The 25,839-nt window shown below is 45.6% G+C and overlaps 1 protein-coding gene across 12 annotated transcripts in view; it reads right to left on the bottom strand.

Annotated features, from left to right (window-relative positions):
• The window catches only part of mecom (MDS1 and EVI1 complex locus), a 128,005-nt gene extending 103,041 nt beyond the window's left edge, over positions 1 to 24,964 (bottom strand). For 4 of the 12 annotated variants that reach the window (XM_084018968.1, XM_084018978.1, XM_084018975.1 and 1 more), the window contains exon 1: positions 24,808 to 24,956. In XM_084018968.1, coding sequence (XP_083875094.1) covers positions 24,808 to 24,844 — 37 coding nt within the window. In that variant the 5' untranslated portion in view covers positions 24,845 to 24,956. Of the gene's footprint in view, positions 1 to 24,807 lie in introns of all 12 variants that reach the window. The other 8 variants (XM_084018970.1, XM_084018973.1, XM_084018977.1 and 5 more) reach the window with 6 other exon arrangements.
• Positions 24,965 to 25,839: the final 875 nt, after the last annotated feature.

The raw sequence follows: 25,839 nt of genomic DNA, 5'->3' as shown, positions 1-25,839 counted from the left end.
ACACACACACACACACACGCACTGAAAAAGACAAAAGTCATTGTGAGCCTGGCCAGTTCCCAGTGTTAATGACATCCTGTTTATAAACACGCTGAACGGTGTCACGGGGGTCATGGTCACTCACACCCTAACACTGTCTGTCTGACTCTTATATCTTATCCTTCTATTCAAATGACTTTTGACCTAATGAAGCCTTCAACGTGACAACTACTGGGGGGGGGGGATGTTGCTCACTTGGCAACATTGTGCTGCAACAACTGGAACCAGAAGCATGCATGTGCATAAAACACAATGTAGGGATAAGCACTCGCACTCACACCTGAACTCACCCACAAACATCGCTATTACTGTAATCCCTAAATCACCAAATGAAGGGAAAATGTGCTATTACCCAAAGGGCAGATATACAGTGTAGTAACACGTACGTGCATGTAATGGGCTGAGCTGAGTTTTACAGCACCAGCATGAGCTGAGCTATTGTTTTATTTTGAGAGGTGCTGGCTGTTATTGGATTGTTTTACACTAGCTGGGAGAATTTTATACCAGAGGAGCGCTGTGTGGTGTGGAGTGAGTCAGACAGAGAAAGTGAAAGAGGAGGAGAGACAGAGAGATGTGTGTTCGTGTGTGTGTGCACACGTGTGGCACCCTTGTGTAACGGCATTTACAGCATACGAATGTGTTGTTGGGGCTGCTGAGCTTCTGTTGGTGTTTATTCATCAGGAAGCTAATGTCTCCCCCACTGAGGGGCAGCGGGGCTCCTCAGGTACAGGTGGTCTCTCCACACGCTAACCCAGAGCTAAACCACCGACGTCTACACAAAAACATTTCCACTAGATATTCATAGACTTCAAGTATAGCAACTTTTCATCAGGACACCTGGTCAAGGAAGCATCATTTTCTGCAAAATGACCTCATATAATGGAGCAATGTTGCATTTGTGTCCCCTTTTTTACACATTTGCTGTAATGCAACAATAAAAATAGACAGATTTTCTATAAGGGTGTCCTCTTGTACTCACACTTGCACATGCTTTTGTATGCGTTTCTCTGTATCTGCGTGCAAGGGGAAACATACCGAATGTGAAAGTGGAAAAGTGGGCATTTTCTGGGGCTCTCTGTGGCCGTGCCAGCGGGCGGAGCAGCACGTCAGCGCGGGTCGAGCGCCACAATGTGCCTGTCAGTCCATGGGACGTCCCAAAGGAGAGGGGCAAGAGGCAGCCCCCCCCCCCCCAACCTTGCCCATCCATCATCGTGACACCACAAGCTGCAGTCATGGGAAACCCACCGCTGGCCAGTCGCTCTGGACCAGCGCTGGGAGGGGTAGGGGGAGCCGGGACTCGCCATCCATTAAAAACACATTGTTTTGTTTATTATAACTAGTTAATGAGGTTGAAGTGAAGCTTTGCTTTGTTTTTCAAACACTTCCAGAGGGTATTTGGAGGCAGACGGCCCCGTTGCTGGGTTCTGGCGAAACAACTTATAAGGCCTTGGTGTTTTATAATGGATGTCTATAGATTTTATGAGAGAGGAGTTGGCCATGTTAGGAGTGAGATCCTTGGTTCTTGTAAAATGAATCGTTTTCAGGGCTTTTCTCCATATGCTGAGCTCAGACTCCGAAGACTTTTTCTTCGGCTCGCAATCCCTTCTTCCCTTTTTCTCCAAACCACTCCACTCTCATTTTCGGCTGACTCGCAAGTTCATGAATCCAACAGAAGTCTTGTTTTTGACTCGACAGCCAACAGCAACAATAGACACGGTTGTTTAACAATAGTGGCTGGCAACAGTGTCAATCTTTCAAAACCAGTTAATAAAACACATGTTTAAAAAGAAGAGAAAATCCAAGAAATGTTGCATCTTTTGTCAGTGGGAACTGGCAACCCTGATCCATGGACGATGTATTTTTACAAATAAAAAAAAAAGGAAAGAAAGAAAGAAAGACCATGAAATTTGGGAATGAAAAGTAGCGTGTGTTAGCAGCATCAGCGGTTTGTGGAGCCAGAGGCCCCCCTGTCTCCCTGTCTGGTGGAGATATGAGAGAAGGCCCACTCCCTGTCCGGCCGCAGCAGGGGCCAGGGCTGCCTGCTGACATGCCTACTTTAATTGTTAGTATTAAATCACTTGCACTTTAACTCAAGATGCTATCGGCCAGCCGTTAAGATCTTTTACAGTAGCGAGTGTGTGCTGCTTGAATGTGAAACACCCTAGAGTGACACACACATTCCCAGTGAGTTCAGACAGCGAGTTGCGTGCATGCACGCGGACATGCAGTCGGATTAAACAAACGCACATGGAGTCCTGTGTCGGGCTGATTGTTGGTGGAGTGGAAAGACGGGCAATCGCACTGCACCCTACCCTGAAAGCAGGCCACCCATCAGTCACCGGGCACACACACCGCACCACCAGCTACACCATCAGCTGTTTGCTTTAGGAAGGCGGCTCAAAGCCAATTAAAATACACTTACAGCCGTGTCCGACTTGTGTTTGGAAAGATAATATATGTCCAGGAGTCCAGTCAACACAGTGTGAGCGAGCGGGCGAGAGGGAGGCACTCTGCATCATTGTCTCAGAATGCGCCGTGTCATTATCGCACAGACAAGATACTTATCTTTGACTCGTTGCTAAAGCAGAAAAACAGTCCCGTGCATTGATTCCTATTCTTACGCCCTTCGCAAAGAATAATATTATCTCTCATTTCATGGCTCCCCAGACGTTTACGCTGCTTTAAAAACATCTGTCTGTGCATTCGGCAATGTATAGATATCACTTTTAACTGTCCAAACAGGATCACTGGCGTATTGTAGATGTTATTTCTTCTAAGACCGTGAAAAAAAAGTACGCTGGAAGTGTGACTGAAAACATTAATCATCAAAAATTAGTAGCCTAATACACAAATGTGAAACATATGGACTTACCATTATATGTGAAAATACAGTGCAGGGAGTGAGGGAGTAACGCACACACACACACATGCACACAGATGGAGAGGGCAGAGGGTGCTGATATGAGTGGTGGTGAGTGGTGAGCAGAGACGGGAGCTCCATGTCTGTTCAGTGTGTTTTAAGAGTGTTTAAATGAGTGAAAAGTCAGTTATGGCTTCCAGATGGGGGCCGGTTTGATCCGGATCATTCTGACAGGCCTGGACTTTGATGTGCTGCTGCCTATTACTGACATTACAGGGAGACAGGCATATTTCTCCCTAATCACTTCCAACTCGTACGGTCTGCACCGGCTGGCTTCACCAGAACTATGTGTATGTGTCTGTGTATCAATGCCAGTGTGTGTGCTTTGGAGGGAGTGCACAAATTTGTTGTGCTTTATAAAAAAAAAAAAAGGCTCGGACCAATGGGGGCTACGACATGTGCGTATGAGCGTCCAGATACACTGCGTACGCAAAAATAAGTAGCAAAATGCATACCAGAGGCTGCGTGACATGGCATGTGTTTGTGCTCAGGTTATATTTTAACCTGATTTTGAACATCTTCCTGAGATTTTGTCAAATCCCACCGTTTCCAATGCAAAACAAGAGAGGCAAATAAAATGGCTTCATTTATGCTGGGGGGAGAATTCCCTTGGAAACATCTATCTTGTCAGGCAGTTTAAACATAGTCCAGACAGACAGACAGAAGGGAATAGTTCCTCCACTTCCCTCTCCACCCACACGCCCCGGTAAACCCAGTGGAAGTCATTTCTCAGTGACCACAGAGGAGGACCAAAAGGGGAAAAGGAGTGCCACTCTGCTCCTCACTAATCACTCTGTGACCCTGAGACCACCCCTCCACTACCCCCTACCAAGTCTCCTCTCTTTCTCCTCCTCCTCATCTCCTGTTTTTATTTTTTTGGTGGGGGTGGGGGGGGGGGTACTGTGGAGGAGAGGGATGAAGAGTGGAGGAGTGAATCAGGCCGAAGTTCCCCCTCTTTATCTCCCAAAGGCAGGGGAATGCCAAGGGGCTGGCGCTTTGGAATCCGTTGTTTTGTCTGTCTCTTGGGGAGAGCTGGGCTGAGTCCACTCGGAGGAGCACAGGGAGGTATTCACAGTCTGGAGGGCCCTTCAGTGGTCAATGGCGTAGCCCGGGGACAAAGTGAGTCCTTGATGAGGGATCTGTCGAGAGGTGCAGGTGTCTGAGGTGAAGAACAGTCTCTCAGGCCTGACCCACTTATCTCCAGCAGCTCCTCTCCTCCTCTCTTCTCCTGCACTGTTACCATCCCTGATCACATTCGTCCAAAACAAGATTCTTAAAACGTACACGTAGAAATGGGAATACACTTCACTTTCCTACGAATAGAAATGCCACAAATGTCTGTCAAAACCTATAGACGGAATTAGCGAGATCCTTGGTCTTCTCATACAAGGGAGGAAACGGCCTTTGACCCCACGGCTTCATTCCTGGTAATTGCACTCCATCATACTTTGTGCCGGAAAAAGCAAACATCTAAATAAACCCTGTCAACCCATGTTGTCCATCCGTCGGCAGATAAGATGAAGAAAATAAGCCATGTTCCATAAACACAAACATAGGGGATCACAAATCAGTGGTCAAAGTCACCACAACCATAAATTAGCCTCGGGACCATTTTTAGCATTTAAGTCAAACAGGGAGAGGACAGTGAAAGGAGAGGACAACCCGCTCTTTAAAACCTCATCACTGCTGTCAATGTGGGCTCCGCACCACGAAACAACACTGGGATCACATCTACATGAGTTGGAGAGGGAAAACAACAAAGATGTGACCACTGAAATGCCAGCTGGCTTGTGATGGCAGGGCTGGGTTACCCGGCAGCAGGAGAGAGGGAAGGAAAGAACAGGTCACAGCCCCCTAGTGGAAACTTTTCAACTAGTCCTTCACATCCAAAAGAAGGGAGATTTGCACGTGTTCTTCAATCAAAAAGTTGATTAAAAAAAAAAAGGGAAAATAAATGACTGTGTTTTGTTTACAATCTTTTCTCTCCAGATTATACTTTAAGTGTCCTGACATATTGTAAAATATCTCACGCAGGATAACAAATGAATCCCTCAGATATTCGTTCTCTTTCTCTTTATATTACACGGGTAAGAGCCTCTGGGAAGACATTACCTTTGTACAGGAGCTCTCGCAACATGAAATGACAAATCGACAATAGCATGGGCTCTCAGGAGCCAGCTATATGTATTATGCTACTCTAACTCTCCTGGTTGGAACATGCAGGCCCTCGGAAATTTCACAACCAGATTTATCTTACCCTCCCTCCCCCACCCCCAACTTATTTTCATATCTATTTCCTTTTCTTTGTGAATTAGGCGGTAAATAAAGCCACCGGGCCTTGTGCAGAGTGAAATCAGCTGGAATTGCCACATTAAAGAATGCAGGCGAGGTGCAGCCGGAGCCATCCTCCTGGATTTGGGCAAATTCAGCTGATGCAAAACAAGGAATTAATTTGAGGGGAGCGGCTTGCGTGCTGAGCTTGGCGCTGTGACAAAGATGAATGGCATCATTCCAAGCGAATGGTAATTTCACTTTTTGTGACAGTGCTTTAGAGCAAAAGCGACTTGGGACGCACAAAGCATTTGCAATCCCATTGAGGGCCCTTGGTACCTGCCTATCAGACACTGCACATTGTTTACCAATCATCTGATATTGATTGGTTTCAGACTAAAGTTTGAAGATGAATTAAAGTGGGAGAAGGTTAAGTCCTAACCTTGAAAGATTTAGTGTCTATTCAGCCCGCGTGTAGGACTCTCCTCAGCTCACTCTGAGAATAGAGAACTTTTAAATTCAATAGGGGGTGGGAGACACAAAACGTGTCACATTCACCAAGTGAATCCACTGGAAGAAACGCAGAAGAACACCCAAAAAGCATAATCTTTCTCCACAGTTGATAGAAATGGTAATTGCATGTGTGGGATAATACTTTGAAGCCAAGGCCTCGGTCGGACAGACCGCCTATTTAGGTTAAAAAAGGGGCAACAAAACAGCTCCTTCTTAGCGCTTTTGTTCACTTCTCCACTCTTTTAAATGTTTACTGAAAAAGAACCTTCAAATCCACTCTCCATCTCCCGCACAATGTGGCACCTATCACTCTTGGGTGCGTGGACACATTGTATTGTGTGAATCATTGATATGTAGCGATCATTCCCATGAATCATTTTCTATTTAACATTCAAATTCTCAGGAATCCGATTTTCATCCTCTTGAGTTGGACAAAAGCGTTTGGTGAGATAAAAGGCATCATTCTAATAATGTTACTTTGTTACACAACATATTGTATGGAAGTGCGGGGGGAATATCAGCAGCACAGTCGCCGCTATAGTCCAAATGAAACGGCTTTTTAAATGTAAACCTTTGCTCCTAAGTTGTTTTGTCTCTGCTTTAGATGGATCTCCGAAGCTCTTGAAGCCACTAGAAATGATAGAGCACCACAGGACACCCGGAGCTTCCATTTTAACATGCTGCACAAGTGATGTTCCGACAATTTGACATTCATATTTTAGACATTTTGACGGAGCCAACAGCATGCTGGTACCAGCACTGGGTCCCTTCAGCTTGTCCGGATGAACCATCTCTCAGCGTGGGGTTGGAGTTCTAAATGGACCGCTGGGCCAGCCGTCACAGCTGGGCCACACCACTTAACATCCCCCTCCCATCCTCCTTCCCCCAGCCGACAAGCCCTCTGGTCTACTCCGAGGCTCTTCAGCCCACTCGACCTCCCGACACAGCACAGAATAGGCGCAGGCAGCACTAACCCCACAAGATGCCCAGGTCAGAGATCGCATTAAGAGAGTGCATGCGTGGCTCATGATCAGATAGGGAGCAAATATCATCCCTGTGCTCAAAAAGTGAATCAGTCTGTCGCGTTTTAATAAACAACAAATCGGACAGCACTGAAAGAAAAAGCCTCTACTGGCCAAACCAACTAAAATAGTCATAATTAAAGGCGATAAAAAAGAGGAAGAGGAAAAACCCGGTAGACTACATTCTAACCACAATTTCAAAGTTTCCAAAATAATTAAATCAAACTTCTACATACTGCATATGCCAGCAGCCCAGCTGTGTTTCTGTATGTTACAGTGTCTGCTACTGCAGACAGGAAGTGGACAGAGCTGATGGCTTAGAGGGGGCTGCTGAGGATGCAGGTGTGTCCGTCGTGACACAGAGACAGATGAGCCGGATCCGCAGAGGTCAAAGAGAACAGGACAGCGAGGCTCGGGGTCTGACGGCTTCTGTAAATCATCCACTAACGAATATGTGGACCCACTAGGGGAAACCCACGCGTGCCATGCCACAGCGGTGGCAGAGATCATGGCAGATGTTTCGTAACTCAACAAGTGCAGCATGGATGCAACACCTGCAAGGGTTCATGGAGCAGAAACAGCTGAACAAAAAAAAAAAAGATTAAACTAACAGCATTTCAAGAAGCGGAATCCTCTTCCTTATGTTGAACACTTAATAATACATGACCTGACCCCATGTAAACAAAAAAATACATTTTGTTAATAAATCAGTCAGTCAGTTCTTATATTATTCCAGGTTTAATCTCAAATTACTAATAAAACAACTGTTCTACAGCAGGATGTTACATCATGTGAAGACATGGGATTGTACATTTTATACTCATGATGCTGGCCAAGGAACCTATACGTTTTCTTTTTTATCAACAGGCTATAATGTAAGCACACACTCACACACTCACACACATACACAGAGGCCTCAGGGCTTAGCTAACCCTCCCAGCCTGGCTGGTCCTCAGGCCTGAATGCGAGCAGCACTTAAACTTTCCCCTTTTCAAACAGCGGAGCACAAAGAGAGGACCACATCAGTGGCCTGCTGATCATCCCCACAGACGGCTGAGCGAGGACAACAGGCAGGTCCCTGGGCACATAAAGTCCCCGTGTCCCCCCCCATCACGGCAGCAATGGGTTCAGGACCGTATGCCGCGTATTCGGCGCTCCCTCTCATGTGAGACTAGATAAATGACAATTCTTTCCAGAGAGGCAGTTAGAGGGAGCGGGAGCGGTTGGGGCGACGGCTGCAGCTGTCCCACTGGCCACGTCCACCCCCTGAATCCCCTAACCACCCACCACCATCACCACCACCACCAGCAGCAGGTTTCTCCCTACAGAGGGAAAAAAAAAAAAAAACACGCTTCATTACGTCCTCTCTCCCCAGAGCAGCTAGGGGCCTTTCAGTGCAGATAAGCCTCTTAGACATGAAGTAGCGCTCAGAGCGGCGTTTGAGTGACAGCAGGAAGGTTTAGCCATTCAGTGGACAATGCTCACATTCTCTGGCTTTAATCTAGGAGGCGGACAATGATCTGTTTTTTAAGGCCTCATCTCCTCTGCTTTTCCCACAGCCGTGGTGACTGGCACAAGGACGAGAAAAAGAGACAGAGCGGGCCGAGGGCCGGCCGGGAGAGCATGCTGCTATCTCCCAAGGCCTCGTGTTTCCTTGACAGTCCAGACCGAGGCGGGACAAGAGGGAGCGGGGCGGGAGAGAGGCGGGAGTGAAGTCGACGGAAGGCAAAGCGCATCAATCACACACACACACACACACACAGAGACGCACGCACACACATGCGCGGACACAAACAATCACTCGGTGATGGTTGAGTGCGTCTGTGTGACAGACAGGCAGGTGAGAGGCCTGGTGGTGACGTGGCTTAGTGTAGAGCTTTGTCATTCTTATCTGCTCCGACCACTGACATCCATCCCTCCTCGGCCATTGTGTGCGTCTCTGTGATGTATTTATACAAACACTAATGCACGGGCAACTGGGGGAAAAGAAGCCAGACGGTGTGAAAAGGTATCCAAACAAACTCAGATGTTTTTGATTTCGTGATACAACGCAACCTCTGCGACCTTCTGGACCCCAAATGTGCATCGATGACACAAAGTATTATATATAATCCATATCCACTATGAAAGAAATTGAGAAAAAACGGATTACGGTTCTTAAATACATGTGAATGCCAGGATATTAAAATGGCTCATTTGGTTAGTTGAGTGTGATTCGTGTCAGCTGGCGAGGCCTTACCAGACAGATCCATATTCATCATGTTTAAGTCAAGCTAAGTTAATGTTTGCAATCAAATGCTTTACTGCTATATTAGAGTCCAGCATTTAGAGGAAAAGTATGCATTTCCTGCACGGAAATAACATTATCATACAGGAGTGCATTTCCAGGGGCCAACATGAACAAACAGCACAAGTAGGGACTACACGGTGTCAATTTGCCAAAGAGCTTAGTGGATTATTTTAGAATCACCTCACACTTCAGGCTGGTTTGTTTTGCTCGGCAGAGAGTATAAATATGCACATCTCATCTACAATAAACAGACACTGCCTACTACTGAGAGAGAGACGAGCTAAGTCGAAGAAATTCAAATAGACATCTGTGTGTGTGTGTGTGTGTGTGTGTGTGTGTGTGTGTGTGTGTGTGTGTGTGTGGAAGCCGACACGGAAACATGTCCTTCAAGAGACATGCCCGTAAAAACCCCTTCAGTGTTTGACTGAAGTGTCAATCACTTGGCTACTTATTACTCTAATTGGATTATTACTACAGTTTAGCCCTCTATGTGCCTCTCTGTTTCTAAACATGGCCGTGCCAGTAACTCTAGCTGGTAACTGTGTGGAGAAACAAAATAAGAAAGGGGACTAAATGTGCGTCTTGGTAAAAGTGTATGAGCTCCTGAAATAGCATTTGGAAGTACTTTGAGTGTAAATAAAACTGCGCTATAAAATGTTGTAAGTGATGCGGTCATTTGTCTAAAAAAAAAAAGTCAACCGTGCCTCAAAGAAGCAAATAATGTAAAACTGGACTTTATCAACGTAACATGAAGCAGTACTTGACTAACAAAAGAAAGAAGGTGTTAGCTTGCTGCGTGTTGAGATGGAGAGTGGCAGCAAGCACATAAAGCAGCCAAGAGACGTGGATGAACTTTGGCCTTCTCTAACCACCTCCATATTTGCCTGCAAAGCCCTCAGTTCTGACATCCTAATAGTTTCTGCTGTTGAATGAAATCCTACTGAGGAATGGATAAAACAGCCCAGTGTGGATTTGACGTCCGTACATTCATCACATTACACAGTGGGGTCTTGTGTTGACGTTACAGGACGTTGGGTTAAGGATCTTGAGTCTGAATTCAGGTGAGAACATCACTAAAAAAAAAAGTTAAATACGCTCGTCTTCCACGCATGCCGGAATACACGCACACATACAGAAACCCGAACCTACAAAGACACAAATCCTCAGCACCTCACCCTCCAACCCATCTAACTGGCCTCCCCTCTCTTACAACTTCACTTCCATCAATCTCACACACCTCATCACAATCCCGGCACCTTGACCCCAAAGATCTCATATCCTCCGCACACCTTTACCTCCTTTCTGGACTCAGCCACAGCTATGAAATCCCACAACTAATAACTCCCTTGCATGTTCTGAACCGCTGGTCTTGTTAACAGTTCCACCTGCGACACGTGCACTTCTTTCAATCCGAATGTTAGTCTTTTGTTGACTTTTTCTTATTTAAACCTACTGTTTTAGTTATTTTTATTATGTGTCGTCTTATATATATTTAAAGTATGCCGAGACACCTTGTGTTTGATTGTGCATCCTATTGACCAGGAGATACAGAAGAACACGTTAACAGCACACACAGCCATCAGCAGATACTTGATAAGAAGATCTGCCTCGTGCCTAAAAAAACAAGTGTAAATATAGATAGATAAGAAGGGAGAGAAAGACACATCGAAGCAGTGAGACAGATATATCAGAAGACAGACAGACAGACAGAGAGACAGATTGGGCAATTAGACAAACATACAGAAACATATCGTTCCATTACACAGAGACTGACATGGCGGCGATTGAGACAATGGGCCCCTTCACGATACTACTGAGTGTTTATGTCCCACGTCAGTCTGCATCACCAGTGTCCCTCTGACTGGTCCCAGCTGATGCCCCAACACACACACGCATGCACGCACACACACCTCTCTGACCTCCGAGGCTGAACTTACACGCACGCGCACATGCACACACACACACACACACACACACACACACACACACACACACACTCCTGCTTTGTTTTCATGTCCGATGCTGTAGTCTCAACCCTGTGTGTGTGGGTGGGTGAGTGCATGTGCGTGTGTGAGATTGTGTGTGTGTGTGTGTGTGTGTGTGTGTGTGGGTGAGCAGAAGAGGATGAATGAATGAATGGGCTTCTGTTGGACTACTCCTAATGACTTTATTTAGAGATGTTGTGTTTAACGTCAGGAAACACCAGGCATGTATGCCGCCAGCAGCTCAATTCAACCCCTCAAACCCTCCACCTAACCACAGTTTCCCTTTTTCTGACTGGGCTTTATTGATCTGGTTTACAGGTACGGAGAGGAGTCGCCAAACAATACAGAAATGAAGAAGAAGATGTGTTTCTCTTCTACACTTATTACTCTCTATCCCTCATTCTCGCTTCTCTTATTTCCTCCTAAAGCCACATCAGTCTTCTTCATTATCTTACTTTTTCTACACCCCTTGTTCCCCCTCTTCCTGTCCTCATCCCCCCCCCCCCCCCTGCTTTCTGATACCAGTGCATAAAACACACCAAAAGTTTTCACTGGAGCTGGGTAATGAGAGAGACCTTTGACCTCTCCTTGATGACTTCCATACCTGTGCATGTGCAAGAATACGTGCGGTTGTGTGTATGGGTGTGTGTGTGTGTGTGTGTGTGTCTGCAGCTGGCGGCTGACAGCGACATGACTAATGAGGGCTCGGGACAGAAATAATAGGTGGGAATTATAACACAAAAAGGGTACAAGCGCAAAGGAAAAGGAAGAACAAATGACAGAGCAACGGACAGGAGGAAAGGAGGATAAAGGAAAGAAAACAAAGGAGGAAAGAAAGGCTAAGACTTAGAGAAGGGTTTAAATAATTTGAAAACTATACGCCAGGCAACAAAGGGGCCACGGATAGGAAGTTGGGACTGTTTCTCACACACACACGAAAAAAATCAAGAAAAAGTTGCATTGAGGACCAGGGTTGCACACTACTGGCAATGCCTCTGTATGCCTCTGTATGCAAAGCACTGCAACCCTGCTGTATGAGATACTGGTGGAAACGTTCTCCCATTCTTGAACTATGTTGCATTAACTACTGTTAATTACACAGAAAAAAATAAATCCTTTTTTTAACCTCACTATCGCACATGTTCATCTCCTGTGTAAAAAGAGCACCACATCTAACTATTTTAATAATATCTAAAGTGACACATAATGATGGTCTTGCATGACGTTGTTTAACAATGCAACATGGTTTGAATGGGATCTGGCAAAGTAACATTCTACATCTGTGGACAATGTAATTCCAGCATTGCTCATGTATCTGAAATTGTGGTCTTAATGACAAATGTTCCCAAATCACAGATACGTTTCTCAAACCGAAAGACAAGAAACCCAAATCCAAGACACTCAATCCTGCAGCGGAAACCAGACTTTGTGGAGTGGCACGACCCGGAGAGCACGTACGGGTGTCTGGCAACACCACCCTACAACTGTCACACTCGGGGTCAAAGGTCATCACGTGTAGACAGAGCAGAACTTCCTAATTATACATGATAAATGTAATCACACACAGGAAGCATTTCTCACCACAATTTGCTGGCTTAACCTTGTCAGATGTGCCGAGCTGGCGAGGAAATTGGAGGCACGAAGGTGTCTCAGCGTCATATCTGAAACCGTGTGTTTGCTATACTTTGCAGGATGAACATAGGCAAGAACCGGCAAGACTTGATAATATTTCCACATCAACCCATGTTCTAGTTATTTTTGTATGGTGCTTTGTGAGCTTCATAAATCAGGAATACCATTAATAAGGACCGGAGAAACAGAGAAAACTTTTCCATCTGGCTGTGTGTTTTGATAATGATACTATCTGGCCTAGACAGATCTCTTCAGTGAACCCTGTACTCCTGCTGGATCAGATCAGTGTCCATTATAGCCGACTGCAGCCAGAGGGTCTCCCCCAACTGACACAAAACATGGCGCCGAGATCGAAGCGAGACAGATGGACAAACAGACAGATAGACATTCAGACAGACATCCTGTCTCGAACCACAAATAGATACAACAATTAAGTCAGGTCTGGCCATTTTCATTTCACTGACCTTCGCCCCCCACCTCCTACACATGTAAGGAGACAAATTACTATTGCGGTTGGCTTTGACCAACAACTCTTATGCAGGAGAACATGCAACGTGAAGGCTGAGACAGCGGACATAAATCATACCTGTATTTGATCTGTGGGGCTCTGGGCGGAGACGAAGTGACAGAGCATGCACCCTCCCTATGTCTCTGAAGGGGGGGAAATGGGTGACTTGTTTTGCAGTGGCCGTATTTCAGCGGTATTTGAATTTGGAGACAATTGCAGTGAATTTTGCCCTTAATATGAGTTTGAACAATCACAGAATAAAACCAAGTTTGCAATCTTAAAAGATTTAAATTGTCAAATGAATGCTTAAAGTGGGTGAGGTGATATAAACAACACATTGTAACAGTGCTCTTATCAACAAATTAAACATTTACAATGCTGTTTTATCACTCGCTAGAATGGGTGAAAACTCAAGGAAGAAACACAATCCTGCTTGCCCTTGTTTGTTATGCCGTATGTTCCTTATCAAAGGTATACGTATATTAGCGCTGGCTGTGGAGCAGTACCACTTTACAAGTTGCGTCCACTGCATGCGCATAAAACTACGCTTATTAAAAAGAAAAAAAACCTGAACTAAAATAATACAGCATCATTGTCTGGAGTCCCCGGGGAGATTACAATGTTACATCAGGAAGTGCCCTTCAGAGTTACCACCATTGTAATTGTACGGTTCAGATCCAGACTTTGTTTTCTGCCTTTCAGGACCTGCTTTAAAACCCCAGAGGTGCTAGTCTCCAGGCTAGGCAAAATCACAATTGCATTAACACCCAAAGAGCATTTCATCAGAGCCAGCAGGGCCCCGTGGTCCAGGACACCTGTAATGGAGTTTCCCCTTTCACGGACGCAAAAACATTTTAACTCCTAGCGTATGGAAGCATTGCCTGCTCCTGCCTGTATGGAACTATGCCGCTGCAGCTGATCAAATCAGGCCAAACAAATTGCATTTGCCGAGAGAAGGATCAAATGCTAGCGTCCACAAAAACATATTAGCAGCCCGATCTACAAAGAACACCATTGGCATAGTGTGAGTATTGGATTAAAAAAGAAAAGTGACAGAAAAAAAAAGGAGGTGGTGTGTAGAACTCCAAACTGACTCCTTTCCTCTGCTTTCCCTCGCTGCTCTGCTCCTCTGCGCACTGAGAAATTACCGCAATCGTATGCAAGTGAGGAAATAGATGGAGGGAAAATACTTACATGCAAAGGGCTGTATTGGATTACTGTGAATTCAGCTACAGTCATGCTGTGTGCCAATCTCAACACTGAAGAACATGGTAGGTTAGGATATATATTAGGATATCTAGTAGGTTATATATATATATATATATATATATATATATATATATATATATATATATATATATATATAAAATTGATCCTCTTAACTACCACACCCTTGGATAACAGACAACTTTAGAAGCCTTGCTCAAGTTCATCTTAAAAATGATCTGAACAAACCAACATTTATGTCCATTATTCTCACCCTGGAATACATTAAAACTATCAAATTCAAACATTTGGTAATGGGAAAGGGCGATATTTTCCTGTTTGTTATTCAAATAAACAGAGATGTCTGGGATGAACTGGTGTGTGAAACTCTGGGGAGAGAGAGAGAGAGAGCGAGAGACTAAGGGGCCTGACTGTCTGACAGACAGACAGGCAGATGGACAGGAACTTGGCATTAGGGAATATGATTCTGCCAGAGAGTGATCCATAAAGACTAGAGGAGGTCAGGGGGCACACTCTCTGTAATGACTCATCATCACTCAGTGGTGTCCACGCTGGGATGGGCTGCGTGTGTGTGTGTATGTACATGTGTGTGAATGTGTGTGTCTGGGAGAGCGGGCCAGTGGATCTGCTGAGAGATAGTGCAGGATAAACGACCAGCTCTGCTATTCTAGGCCTCTAGGGAGAAAAGGGAGCTCTCACTGTTGTTTTATCAGAGCCCTGGCCAAATATTATCACCCACAACATCAAGTAATCCCCTGATCAACATTTAAAAAAAAAAATAGTTAGGAAAAAAAAAAACCTGAGTGAGAAGGTGTAAATGATATTCGCAGGGGTTATGAAATATGATAAATGTCCCAACGCGTATGGAACTTCTTCTGTTGGGGGGCGGGGGTGTTTTGGGGGTCCTCGGGGCTGGGTAAACACCACTGGATGGACTTCGCTATGGCAGCTGTTCCCGTGGTAACATGGTGGGCAACGGAGGCGGGGCCACAGGGGAGTTGTGGCGTTTTCATGAACTGATTTTTTTTTTTTATTCACAGCCAGTCATTACTTTTACTACAGCGCAGCCTGGACTGACCACTAAAAGGGCGGCGCAGACTGCCAACACCTTGTATATGGAATTCATAAAACAATGGCTCACACTAAATTCCCCTGCTGCATTCTCAATCAAGCTGCTATGGCAATGCCTGTGTCTGTGTGCGTTTATGTCCGTGCACGTGTGAGGGGCCATATTTTTTGTTGTGCGGCATCAGATGAATATCTCCATTTCTTGGCAGTTGACAGCCTGTTTGTCATCCACGCCACAACCAAGAACTGACCTTCAGCTGCGTAACTACCTTTATCCCGCCATACCTCTCCTCTCCCCTTCCCTCACCCCTACATCTCCATCGCCTCTCTCACCCTCTTTCTTTCTCTGCCTCTCTCTACTTCTCCCTCACTTTTTGCACTTCCACGGCCTTTGTCATTGATCGCTGATGCGATTGGCTGCCTCCATGCTCAGTAATGACCGGCCCTGGTATCCAGCCGGCTGCTCCGCTCGGCCCCTCGTAGATTGAACTGTCAGATGGCAGCGATTAATGGCTGGGCAGAGAGACACAGACACACACCTGCAATGTCCCACCCTGCACTGGCCTGCCAACGCGCTGTCCCATCCCAGCTCAGGCAGGTACACGTCAAAAATCTCTTGGAAGGACGGATAAATATTCAAACATGTGTAAGTGCATGCGTTTATGGGTGCATATAAATCTTTGCTTTCATACATGTATTACTGCCCCTGAGGGTATGCATGCATTCTGCCCTGCTGCAGTGGCTGATGGGACGGCATGGTGAGAGGGTGTGTCGGAGGGGCGAAAAAGGCAGGAGAATGGACACGGAAAACATCCGATCAATAAAAAAAATAATGAGGAAAATGTAAAATGTTACACAAAAGACGCGAATGCTGATACATTTATAATATCACCAACGCACAGCATTAAAGTGTAATAAAACTGTGACCTGTGACCTTGAAAAGTAGAAAAAAGTTGTAAAGAAAATAACTGAACTAACCACCGTTTGCTCAGCACGTAATCATTATGCATCTGCAGTGTTATACTTTGTCTGCTCTTATTTCTAACTATATTAGTTATGATTGCACAAGTAATCATTCACTTATTCTAGTGTTTGCACTTGAGACACTGCGCAAGAGAATCAGAATAAACGCCTAAAATGCTAACATATGTTATTTCCTCGCACAGAGATGAGTGGGGTGTTTGGTCTGGTCTCGCTCTGTCTGTCTGTCTGTCTGTTGCGCTGAGCACTGCAGGCCCACGCGGCTGTCCCGTGTTGTACTTGGCTGGCCGTCTGCTAACTGTCAGCGCAGTATCTCCTTACACTGATGAATGGGTAGTTTCCAGACCTTTCCCAAAGCTTTCATTCCCTTGTTCCAACGCTTCGTCCAGAGGAATGGCCCGAGAAAACAAGGGCTCCTCCACCAGCCTCCCTCAAGGGGAACGCCGAGACGGGCATGGAGGCTAAATTTAAAATGCTCCCTTCAACGGGTGAGAAAGAGATGGAGCAAGTGGAGGGAGGAAGATAAAGAGTGAAAGAGACAAAACGCAGTAGGAGAAAGACGAGAACTGTGGTGGGAGAGAAAGAAACTGGCGGAGTAAAAAAAAAGAGAGAAGATGGAAGGAGAATAATCCTCTGAACAGTGAACATGTGAATATCAGGCCAGTAGGGGTTTGCCGCGTTGTGTGAAACGGAGATAAAATCGATTAGCTTGTCCACTGACCCATTGAGCAGCGGGGGCCCCCCATTGCCCCAGTACTGCCACAGGCATGACAGAGACGTCCAGGCCCCGAGGTCCCTAGGGGTCCCTTCTGGACATTAAGGTGAACAAAGTGGTGCCCTCCTGTCAAACTAAAGCCCTCAAGCGCCAGCAAAACAACAAACCATGCTGCAATGCTTCATTGCTCTCTGATTCCACAGGAGACAGAGAAGATGTAGTGCGGGCTGCTGAAAGAGGCCACTGTGTGGAAGGGCTTGTGCTCGAAAGACAGAGCTGAGGTACATTCTTAAAGGAAAATATTGTCTGTTAATTAAGAAAGTGGAATTTCTGAGAATATGAGCTATTTTAATTGTTTTACTCTTCATGGAAGCGTTTTAAACCATGCTTCTTTCACCCAAGGTCTCATAAAAGTCTGAAGTCTTAAGTTAATAGCAGAAGCTGTTAGCCCTTAGTAGTTATCAAAGTGTGACAAAGGACTTTACGAGGCTGTAAAAACACGAGTTTGATTCCAAACTTATGGGCACAAATACATATCAGTGTCTAACCGACTGACACCCTCTTTTAATTTTGGGGGGGGAAATCGGCTCATTATGGCAGGGGAGCATTTCAGAAAAATGCCTCTGCTTCTCACAACTTCCTGTCATCTAAATACAATTAAAAAAAAAAACAGTTACAATTTTTAGAGTTGCCACCAAATAAGTTGATATAACAATTCTAGAAATTGCCGGGTATTTCTTAGAAAATTCTAAAAGCACTGGCCTGATATACTCCCACCTGTTGACAGGCCCTGAAACCTCTCCCTATCGTTTTATCGCCATGTTTTCCTCACATGATTTCCTCAGTCGGATCACTGGGTGAGGAGCACCTCTTTGATTCCTGGCTCATTGTAGTGTATCTGACCCCGGAGGTCACAGAATGGAAAGAAGTGGATGTGTCACCACCAAGCTCTTCTCCGTGTTAGAATAATATTTCTATGGTGCATTTAGGATGCTAACGCTAATCAAAACAGGACATCCTGAGGAGGGCCGTGCTCTCTCTTCCCTGGCCCCGCTCACTGACTGCTTTATGTTTTTGTGTTTGTGGTGGAGCGACAATCCCAGGAAGCCACGAGAAGGGTTCATCAAAGCTCCGAGCGGGGGGCCCCGGCTGCAGGATCGCTGGAATGCGGCGTGGAAAGGAATCTCTACTGTCCTATTGTTCCCTTGTTTCCTCGGTCTCATCACACGCCGACACGTCCAGTTCACTTACAGGTAAGAAGCGCTAATCAGCCCTGCATTCCTTTCCGTGGCCACATTCTTTCCTCTGCTGCGACCCTGGCTGACCAGCAACACTTGTGCACACACAGAAGCTGCACAGCGTTTTCAGACACACACATACATACACGGAAGGTAACATCAAGACAGATATCTGAGGACGATGACGTGGTCAGAAAAATTAAGAACTGCGAGAGAAAATTTGGTTCGGATGGCATGAATAATTCTCACATACTTTTTATTAGGGATTGTGTAAAAATCACAAAAACAATCTTATTTTTGAATCTTTAAGATGATCCACCTTGCTGTCCCTCGCCTCTAATAACGCATTCACGGCGTGTGATGAATTTTCCTGTTTCTGTCGCTCACTATAAAAGTCACATTTTCAGCACCGCAACACAGGCAAGACAGCTGCTGTCAGATCCAATCAGGGGAATGCGGTGTAGTGCAAACTTCATCAGGAAGGCCCCTGTTTTGTTCACGACTCCTACCCTCATCTCTCCCGTCCTGCGGGGGTGAGAGGTCACCTCTTAATGAGCTTCAGGGTGGGGGGGGGGGGGGCAGGGACGAAAGGTGTACTGGAATCACACGCACATTACACACAAGCGTACACCTGCCTACCATGTCTTCCCTTTTCAGCTACAGATGGGTATGACCCCATGCCCTGTTTCGCCCCGTTAATCAGAAATGACTTTCCTCCTGTCCCTCCCTCCCTCCCTCCCTCACGCCTTCCATCCCTCGGGCCAGCTTGCTCCACCCAGGGAGATCCCCGAGCAGTGCTGGAACACACTGTTATCACCACATTCACAAAGCGATTGTTGGGTAATTCCTGTTTATCGCTATGTGCTCTCTCCAGTGTGTAAGAGTAAAAACCCACTGTTCCCTCTGTCAGCCCTCAATGACAGTGATTAAAAGGAATGTCCACAGGCAAGCATTATAGCATACCCGCCAGCACAAAGATATTTACCATTAAATCAAAAGAACGTCCACAATTAGTTAAAGGGTGATTAAAATATGGGCAAGTGGGATGAAATTGATCGGACATTTTCTGTACCCACTTATTCCTATTTGAGGTTACCGGGTGAGACGTAAAAAAAAAAATGTAAATGCTCACACTGCAGCCTGTAACCTGACATGCGAACATATCATCACGTCTGCAGTCTGGAATAAAGTGCGGCACACAAAGATTGGCAGCTTGAATAAAGTCATATCAAGCCTCTTGTTTAGCATTTCTCCTCATAAATGCACTCAACAATGTAGTAAAGTGACTTCGGGTAGTTAGCTGATGTGAGACATGAGGCCAGAGTGTCGGGCCCTGTTTCTACCACCTGCTTCAGGTAATTGATTGGAGTATAAAATGATTTAGTTTCTTTAATTAGCTAACAGACATCTCTTCTCAAAGCATGGCGAGGAGTGCTAACTTCAGACCGCCTCATTAATAGCCCAGGCGAAGCGCGCCATCAGCAATCTGTTGACATAATACCGCCGCAGACATCATAACGACACAAATCAGTTTGATGTCTGGGTAAACTTTTCAACTCAGCAAAATGCCATTTATCTCGGACCAATTTGTGATGAGAAAATGGCGGCATGTCACACGTTTGACGGCTATGCTGTATATTCCGCAGAGCGCCTTTTGTTTTGTGCATACGCACTAAAACTTGCACACTCGGCTCGTCCAAATAAGCACATACACACACACGCTCCCCTCCCTTCCAAACACACACGGACACACACACAATCTATAAAAATATGCTTAGCTTGGGACTGCTCTGTTGATAATGACCTCAGCTTTGGCACCGTACTGGGCCAGACCAGACTGCCGACAGACTGGAGGCTTTTGTGTGGACTCCCTATCTCTAACTTGATGACCTTTAGGGGGGGAGAAGAAAGCAGAAATTCTTTTTTTTTTTATTATTTAGAAGGGGTATGGCTTGCTCATTGTTCTGTGTTGGTACGGTTTCCCTGTGGTAAACACAGCGGTTCCCAGGCTTGACATGTTGCTGCACACCCCCCCCACCCCTCCCTCCCTCCATCCCTTGGTGTTCCCACACTGCCCTGTCTAGGCAACAACAACATACACACACACACACACACACACACACACACACACACACACACACACACACACACACACACACACACACACAAAATACAAGCATTACCGCCTCACCCAGAAGCAGCTACACAATGTCACTTTTTTCACCTGCCACCAGGGTCAGCATTCAACAACTAAAGTTTGTCTGTGTGCTTAAATGCATTGTGAAATTCTCCACATACATGATGAACTGAGTGCAGGAAGTGTGGCAAGAAGAGAGGGAGTAGAGAGGGGAGAAAGGCCCCTGGGGCAGGGCCGCTGCGTCCGGGCCCATGAGGGGACCCATGACAAGGCCTGGAAGCTCCCTAGTTGCTTGGGACAGGGGCCATCCTTCAAGCGGGTGACAACAGTGCATAAACAAACCACTAACCTCATCAGCTCTCTGTTTACAGCCCTGAGACCGAGTCCTGGACGACTCTTTAACATCAGAGACCTTCCAGAAGAGCCGTTTTCTGAGAGAGGGAGGGGGGACCCTTCTCCCATCGCAAGAGAGGAGGAAAGTGGACGACATGTCAGACAGATGGGGGCGTTGATAAATGAGTGGGCCTTGGTCATAGTCAAACTGCCCCGCGCCACCCCAAAATTGCACACACACACACATGCATGCACACGCGCGCGCACACGCGCACACTGGTATATCAAAACACAAATTATACACCCACGTCTGTGAGCATGTGAGTGATATTTTTTTGACGAGCATTTGGACGCTCTCCTTTCATAAGCAACGCTGCCTTTAGTTCATAAATGTGCTGAGCACACGGTTGTTACACATCCACGACGGCGAAATAGAAAACGGCAGCCTTTGTACAACAACTGACAGAGCGCTTTGACACCTATAGTCACAAGTAAGTGTGACTACAAGCTTATAAGTGGGCAAAAACATGAACCTGGATCTTACATTAAAGGCCTTAAAATAAATGACTAAAATATTTTCCCAAGTTAACTGGATAAAGTTATTTTATCCCTCAATATTAGACCACATTTATAGATTTTTGAATCCCGAAGTACCTGACTTTGATTAAGTTATCTGCCCTATTTGGGCCATAAATTCATCAATTGATAATAATTCACTTAATGCAATTTGCTAGATTGCTATATGCTACATTGTCATTTATTTGCACCAGAAAACACGTTCAAATAAGAGAAGATGAAAACAAGAGGGGAGTAACCTCTGCCGTGGGCCCTCAGTGATTCTTGACCCAGTCCATAACTGAAGGAGATACATGTGTATACGGAGCTTTGGCACCAAGCGGAGCGCATGGCAAAGAGCACCGCTCCGGGACAACAAGGGCTGTTTAATGGGGTCTCTATTTCACTTTCCTCGCGCCGGCCCGCTCCCTCTCACCTTTTAAATGGGCCGATCTATTAAGCGTTTTAATGAGCTCCGCCAGACAAACGCGAGATGCATGGCCCATTGCACAATGCGAGGAGGACGACGCGCTCCTCGGCCCCGCGGAGAACAGAGGCGCTGACAGACCGCGAGACGTCGAGGCGCGCGAGGCCGCTCTCCTTCTCTAATCGCACGCACGCAAACATGATTCGCCTCTAAAAAAAGAAAGATAAATAAATTTTAAAAAAGAAAGCCACTTTTTTCAGGGAGACGTTCTAATCAATGAGTGATGACCGACTTAATATTGTGGTAAACGTTGGGAAATGATTATCGGGTGCACAAGTGCGCGCCTTGGGACGCGCGCTAGATTTGAACGCCCCATTACCACTTGTTAAGCTTCCAAATAATTTGCATCTGAGCTTTCCTTTAGATCTATGTATGTTTTACACTGCGTTATAAAGGGGAAAAAATGGAATGAAGACCTACATGCTGGAGGTCTGTAAATCACAGCATCACTATAAACGGGTTGTGTGAGATTAACAGTCATTGTAATTATTCCTCGCAAATGACAAAAGACCTCTAAATGTGTACATTTATACAATCAAGGTTTTTATTGAGACACAAATATGCTAAGTGGACCTTTAATTAGGCCTACACCAAGCTAGTTTGGATCACCAAAGCCCCCCTCCCCCTTTCTGCATAGCCCACAATTCACCACGGGGTGCGGCCTGCGCGCCTTGGCTATACTTAGTTGGGAAGCAAAAGAGAGTTTTTGTGGCGCACCGCATTACATCTGGACGTGCGGACTAATCAGTCAACCTCCATCAATCACTCTTACGTTTACCACCTCTCCATCACCTCCTCTATTACATGCACCAGCCCCCTCTTTTTTTTTAAAATTCTAATCACACGACTGTTCTGCAACGAGGCCCCGTACATGCCCGTTTTAACACGACTTCTTCGGACAGACGGGAGGAACACACTGAACGCATTTACCAGCAGAACTCTTATGAGGGGTCTGGGAATTTAAATATTCACTGTTGACACTGTGCAGACCTGGCTGGGGGCCAGAGCGGGCCCGCTCCTCCGGGGACCCAGAACATTCCCCCCTCCATTCTGACTGAAGAGGGCGAAATCTCCGTCTTCCATCTCGAGAATAATAATCGTTAAATACACGAGGAATTACCCCTCCTGTATCAGAGGGAATGTTTCATGGTTTGCAACGTTGATGCTGTTGTTGCTTGTTCCTCTGTGTGTGTGTGTGTGTGTGTGTGTGTGTGTGTGTGTGTGCGTGTGTGTGTGCGTGCGTGCGCATGCACGTCGGTGTGTGTGGCGCTACGCAATGTAATTAAAACTATTCCAAAAAATAAATTAAATACTTTTCTGTTGCGCAGCCAAGAGAGACCTAGAGGGCCACAAAGACGAAGTGTTTTCTTTCCTGTTGTTGTTATTGATGATGACAATGACGACGATGATGATGATGATGATGGTCCATGTGTGCACACCTATTTCCTCATCCATGTCGCAATATTTTCCAAACCGTTTTATACACCCATACTCGCTTTATTAAACTCCATCAGTATATTCGCCTAAACTTCACTCCTGTATGGTAAATCAATTAAATAGTACCTTGACCAGGTAACAACTTCTCCATAGGCTGCTGCTTATTGGCATTACGTGTCCAAATCATTTTACACGTAAACCATAATGTTTTATTTAGTTTATTAAGCTGTGTTTGAATGTACAAAATATATATAACGTATAAATAAATAAGATGTCTACACACAGTATATTGCAGGCCTGGCTCGTTACACTGATGCCTGTTTGTGACATCCCTGCCTAATATCTTTCACAAGGATCTGCAACACGGTGCCTGATGAACGCTGTGCGTTTTACAACGAGAAGGACCTCAACAATTAAAAGCATTCAAAAATATAAAAAAAACGGCGCTATACGTGAATTTATGCAAGAACACGAATGAAAAATACAACATGTATGAGCTTGTTTGACACAGCGTTAGAAAAAAATATATATTCTTGATAATTTATTGTAGCAAATCAATGCACGAACAGCCATATCAATCATCTCCTTACATAAATTCTTATAGTTGAGTGGGTCCAAGTGATTAAATCGATTTAATGACAAGAGCGATATCGCAGTTAATTGAATCAAACTCGTGGAATATTTAAAGTTATTATTTGATCAGGAATTAATTTTGAGCACCGAGTTGGAAGTCTGTCTCGTGCCATCATCGAATGACACGCAGCCTAAAAGTTTGTAAACTAAGACTCGCGCGTTAAATGAATTAAAACGGCATGAGTGGGAATTATATTATTACTATTTTTTAGAGTGCCACACATTTAAGAATCAAACATACACTACGCATTAATACGAGCTCGTGACTCCAACACACACACGCGCGCGCGCGCGCACCCACCCACACACACACAAGGAATTACAAACAAGTCCCACTTTTACCATGCCTGTCTAAATCCTCGTTTTCTCCAGATTTCCCCTCCATCAACCTGCATGTTCCCCGTCAAGCTCCCAGCAGCCGACAGCAGCAGCGGCGAGCGGCGGCTGCAACACAGCTGCCGATGCGCGGGACGCGGAGGTTTTAACCTGCGAGTACACCACATTACAAACAGCGCCCACTACATGCAACGAGCGACGCTAACGCCGGAGCGGACGCCCTGCAGAAAGTTGCTCCGCCGCTGCCGAAACTCGAAAGTTAACGCTCTCTCCGTGACAGCGCTCAACTCCGTTCCCTTCGCGACAATGTTTCCGCTTTGTCGCGCTTTACAGGTGAAAGTGAGGATCCGGCTCTGCGTGTGGAAATTAAATCGTCACAGAAACTCGCGACAAACGCAGCGACAACAGCGACAGTCTATAGGTATTATAAGATGGCATGTTTCAAAAGGAGGAAAAAAAAGAAAGGGATGTTGCACCTACTCGTGGCCAGTTTCCGTGCCCTGCCTTTGGACCTCATGGTGCCAGTCTCTCGGCGTGGGTTTGTTTGGATTTTTTCTTGGATCTTTTTTTTCTCTCCCCCTCCTTCTTGTTTTTTTTTTGTTTTTTTTTTGCTCGTGTCCTTTTTCTCTGGGTTTCTCAATCCGAACGCGCTATCTCTCCAGCATTGTCAGTCTGGACACCTTCGCACATGCGCACAGCGCCGAGATCTGCCGGCAGCAAGTGCCAGAAAAAAAAAAAGAAAAAAAAGTTTGGGACGATTTATCACTTTGATATTTAACCTGATCCGGTCAAGATGCGCGAATCGCGGACATCTCGTTTCGGCGTCATGGGTCTCAAACGAACCGCTGCTGGCGAGAAAAGCCGGGCACGCTGCGAGGAAATGTCCGACGTTCGCCGAAGCCTCACATTCAGCCGCGTTGTTTATCTAACGCGCGTGTAAACTTTCTAATTGAGATGCGTCCAGTGCGGTTTTGACTTATTTCATGACTTATCGCGAGAGAGCCAAGCATCTTAAATGAAGGCAGGACAGAATGAGTCAGACTGGACGGAAGTCTTCTGAAATAAAGTTTAAACCACAATAAAGCAATGCGATGAAGATATGTCAATCTTTTTTTAAAGAAAAAAATGAAAGTTTGACATGAAGACTATTCAAACGATGGATGTTTGTTTTGCAGCGACGGGAGACATTCATTATTCTCAGTCTTTACTGCGGACCTTTTCTCTAGAAATGAAATCACATTAATCAACGTTCACTCAAATTACCAATTCTGGATAAAGTCATTAAAGATTTTATAGATTTTAATTGTGCTTTGACCATTATACCGAACACTGGAAAATTAATGAAAAACTTCCCCCTGCCTCCCCCCTTCTCTCTCCCGCTTGGGAACCCGACTGACAGCTCTAATATGAGAGTGCCCAGGTCTCTCTCTCTCTCTCTCTCTCTCTCTCTCTCTCTCTCTCTCTCTCTCTCTCTCTGCTGACAATTATTAATATGTTAAGTGCTTAGTATTA

Source organism: Eutrigla gurnardus (genome assembly GCF_963514095.1).
Source record: "Eutrigla gurnardus genome assembly, chromosome: 10".
Taxonomy (NCBI): Eukaryota; Metazoa; Chordata; class Actinopteri; order Perciformes; family Triglidae; genus Eutrigla; species Eutrigla gurnardus.
The sequence above is the reverse complement of the archived record's forward strand: the minus strand, read 5'-3'. Positions and strand labels throughout refer to the sequence as shown.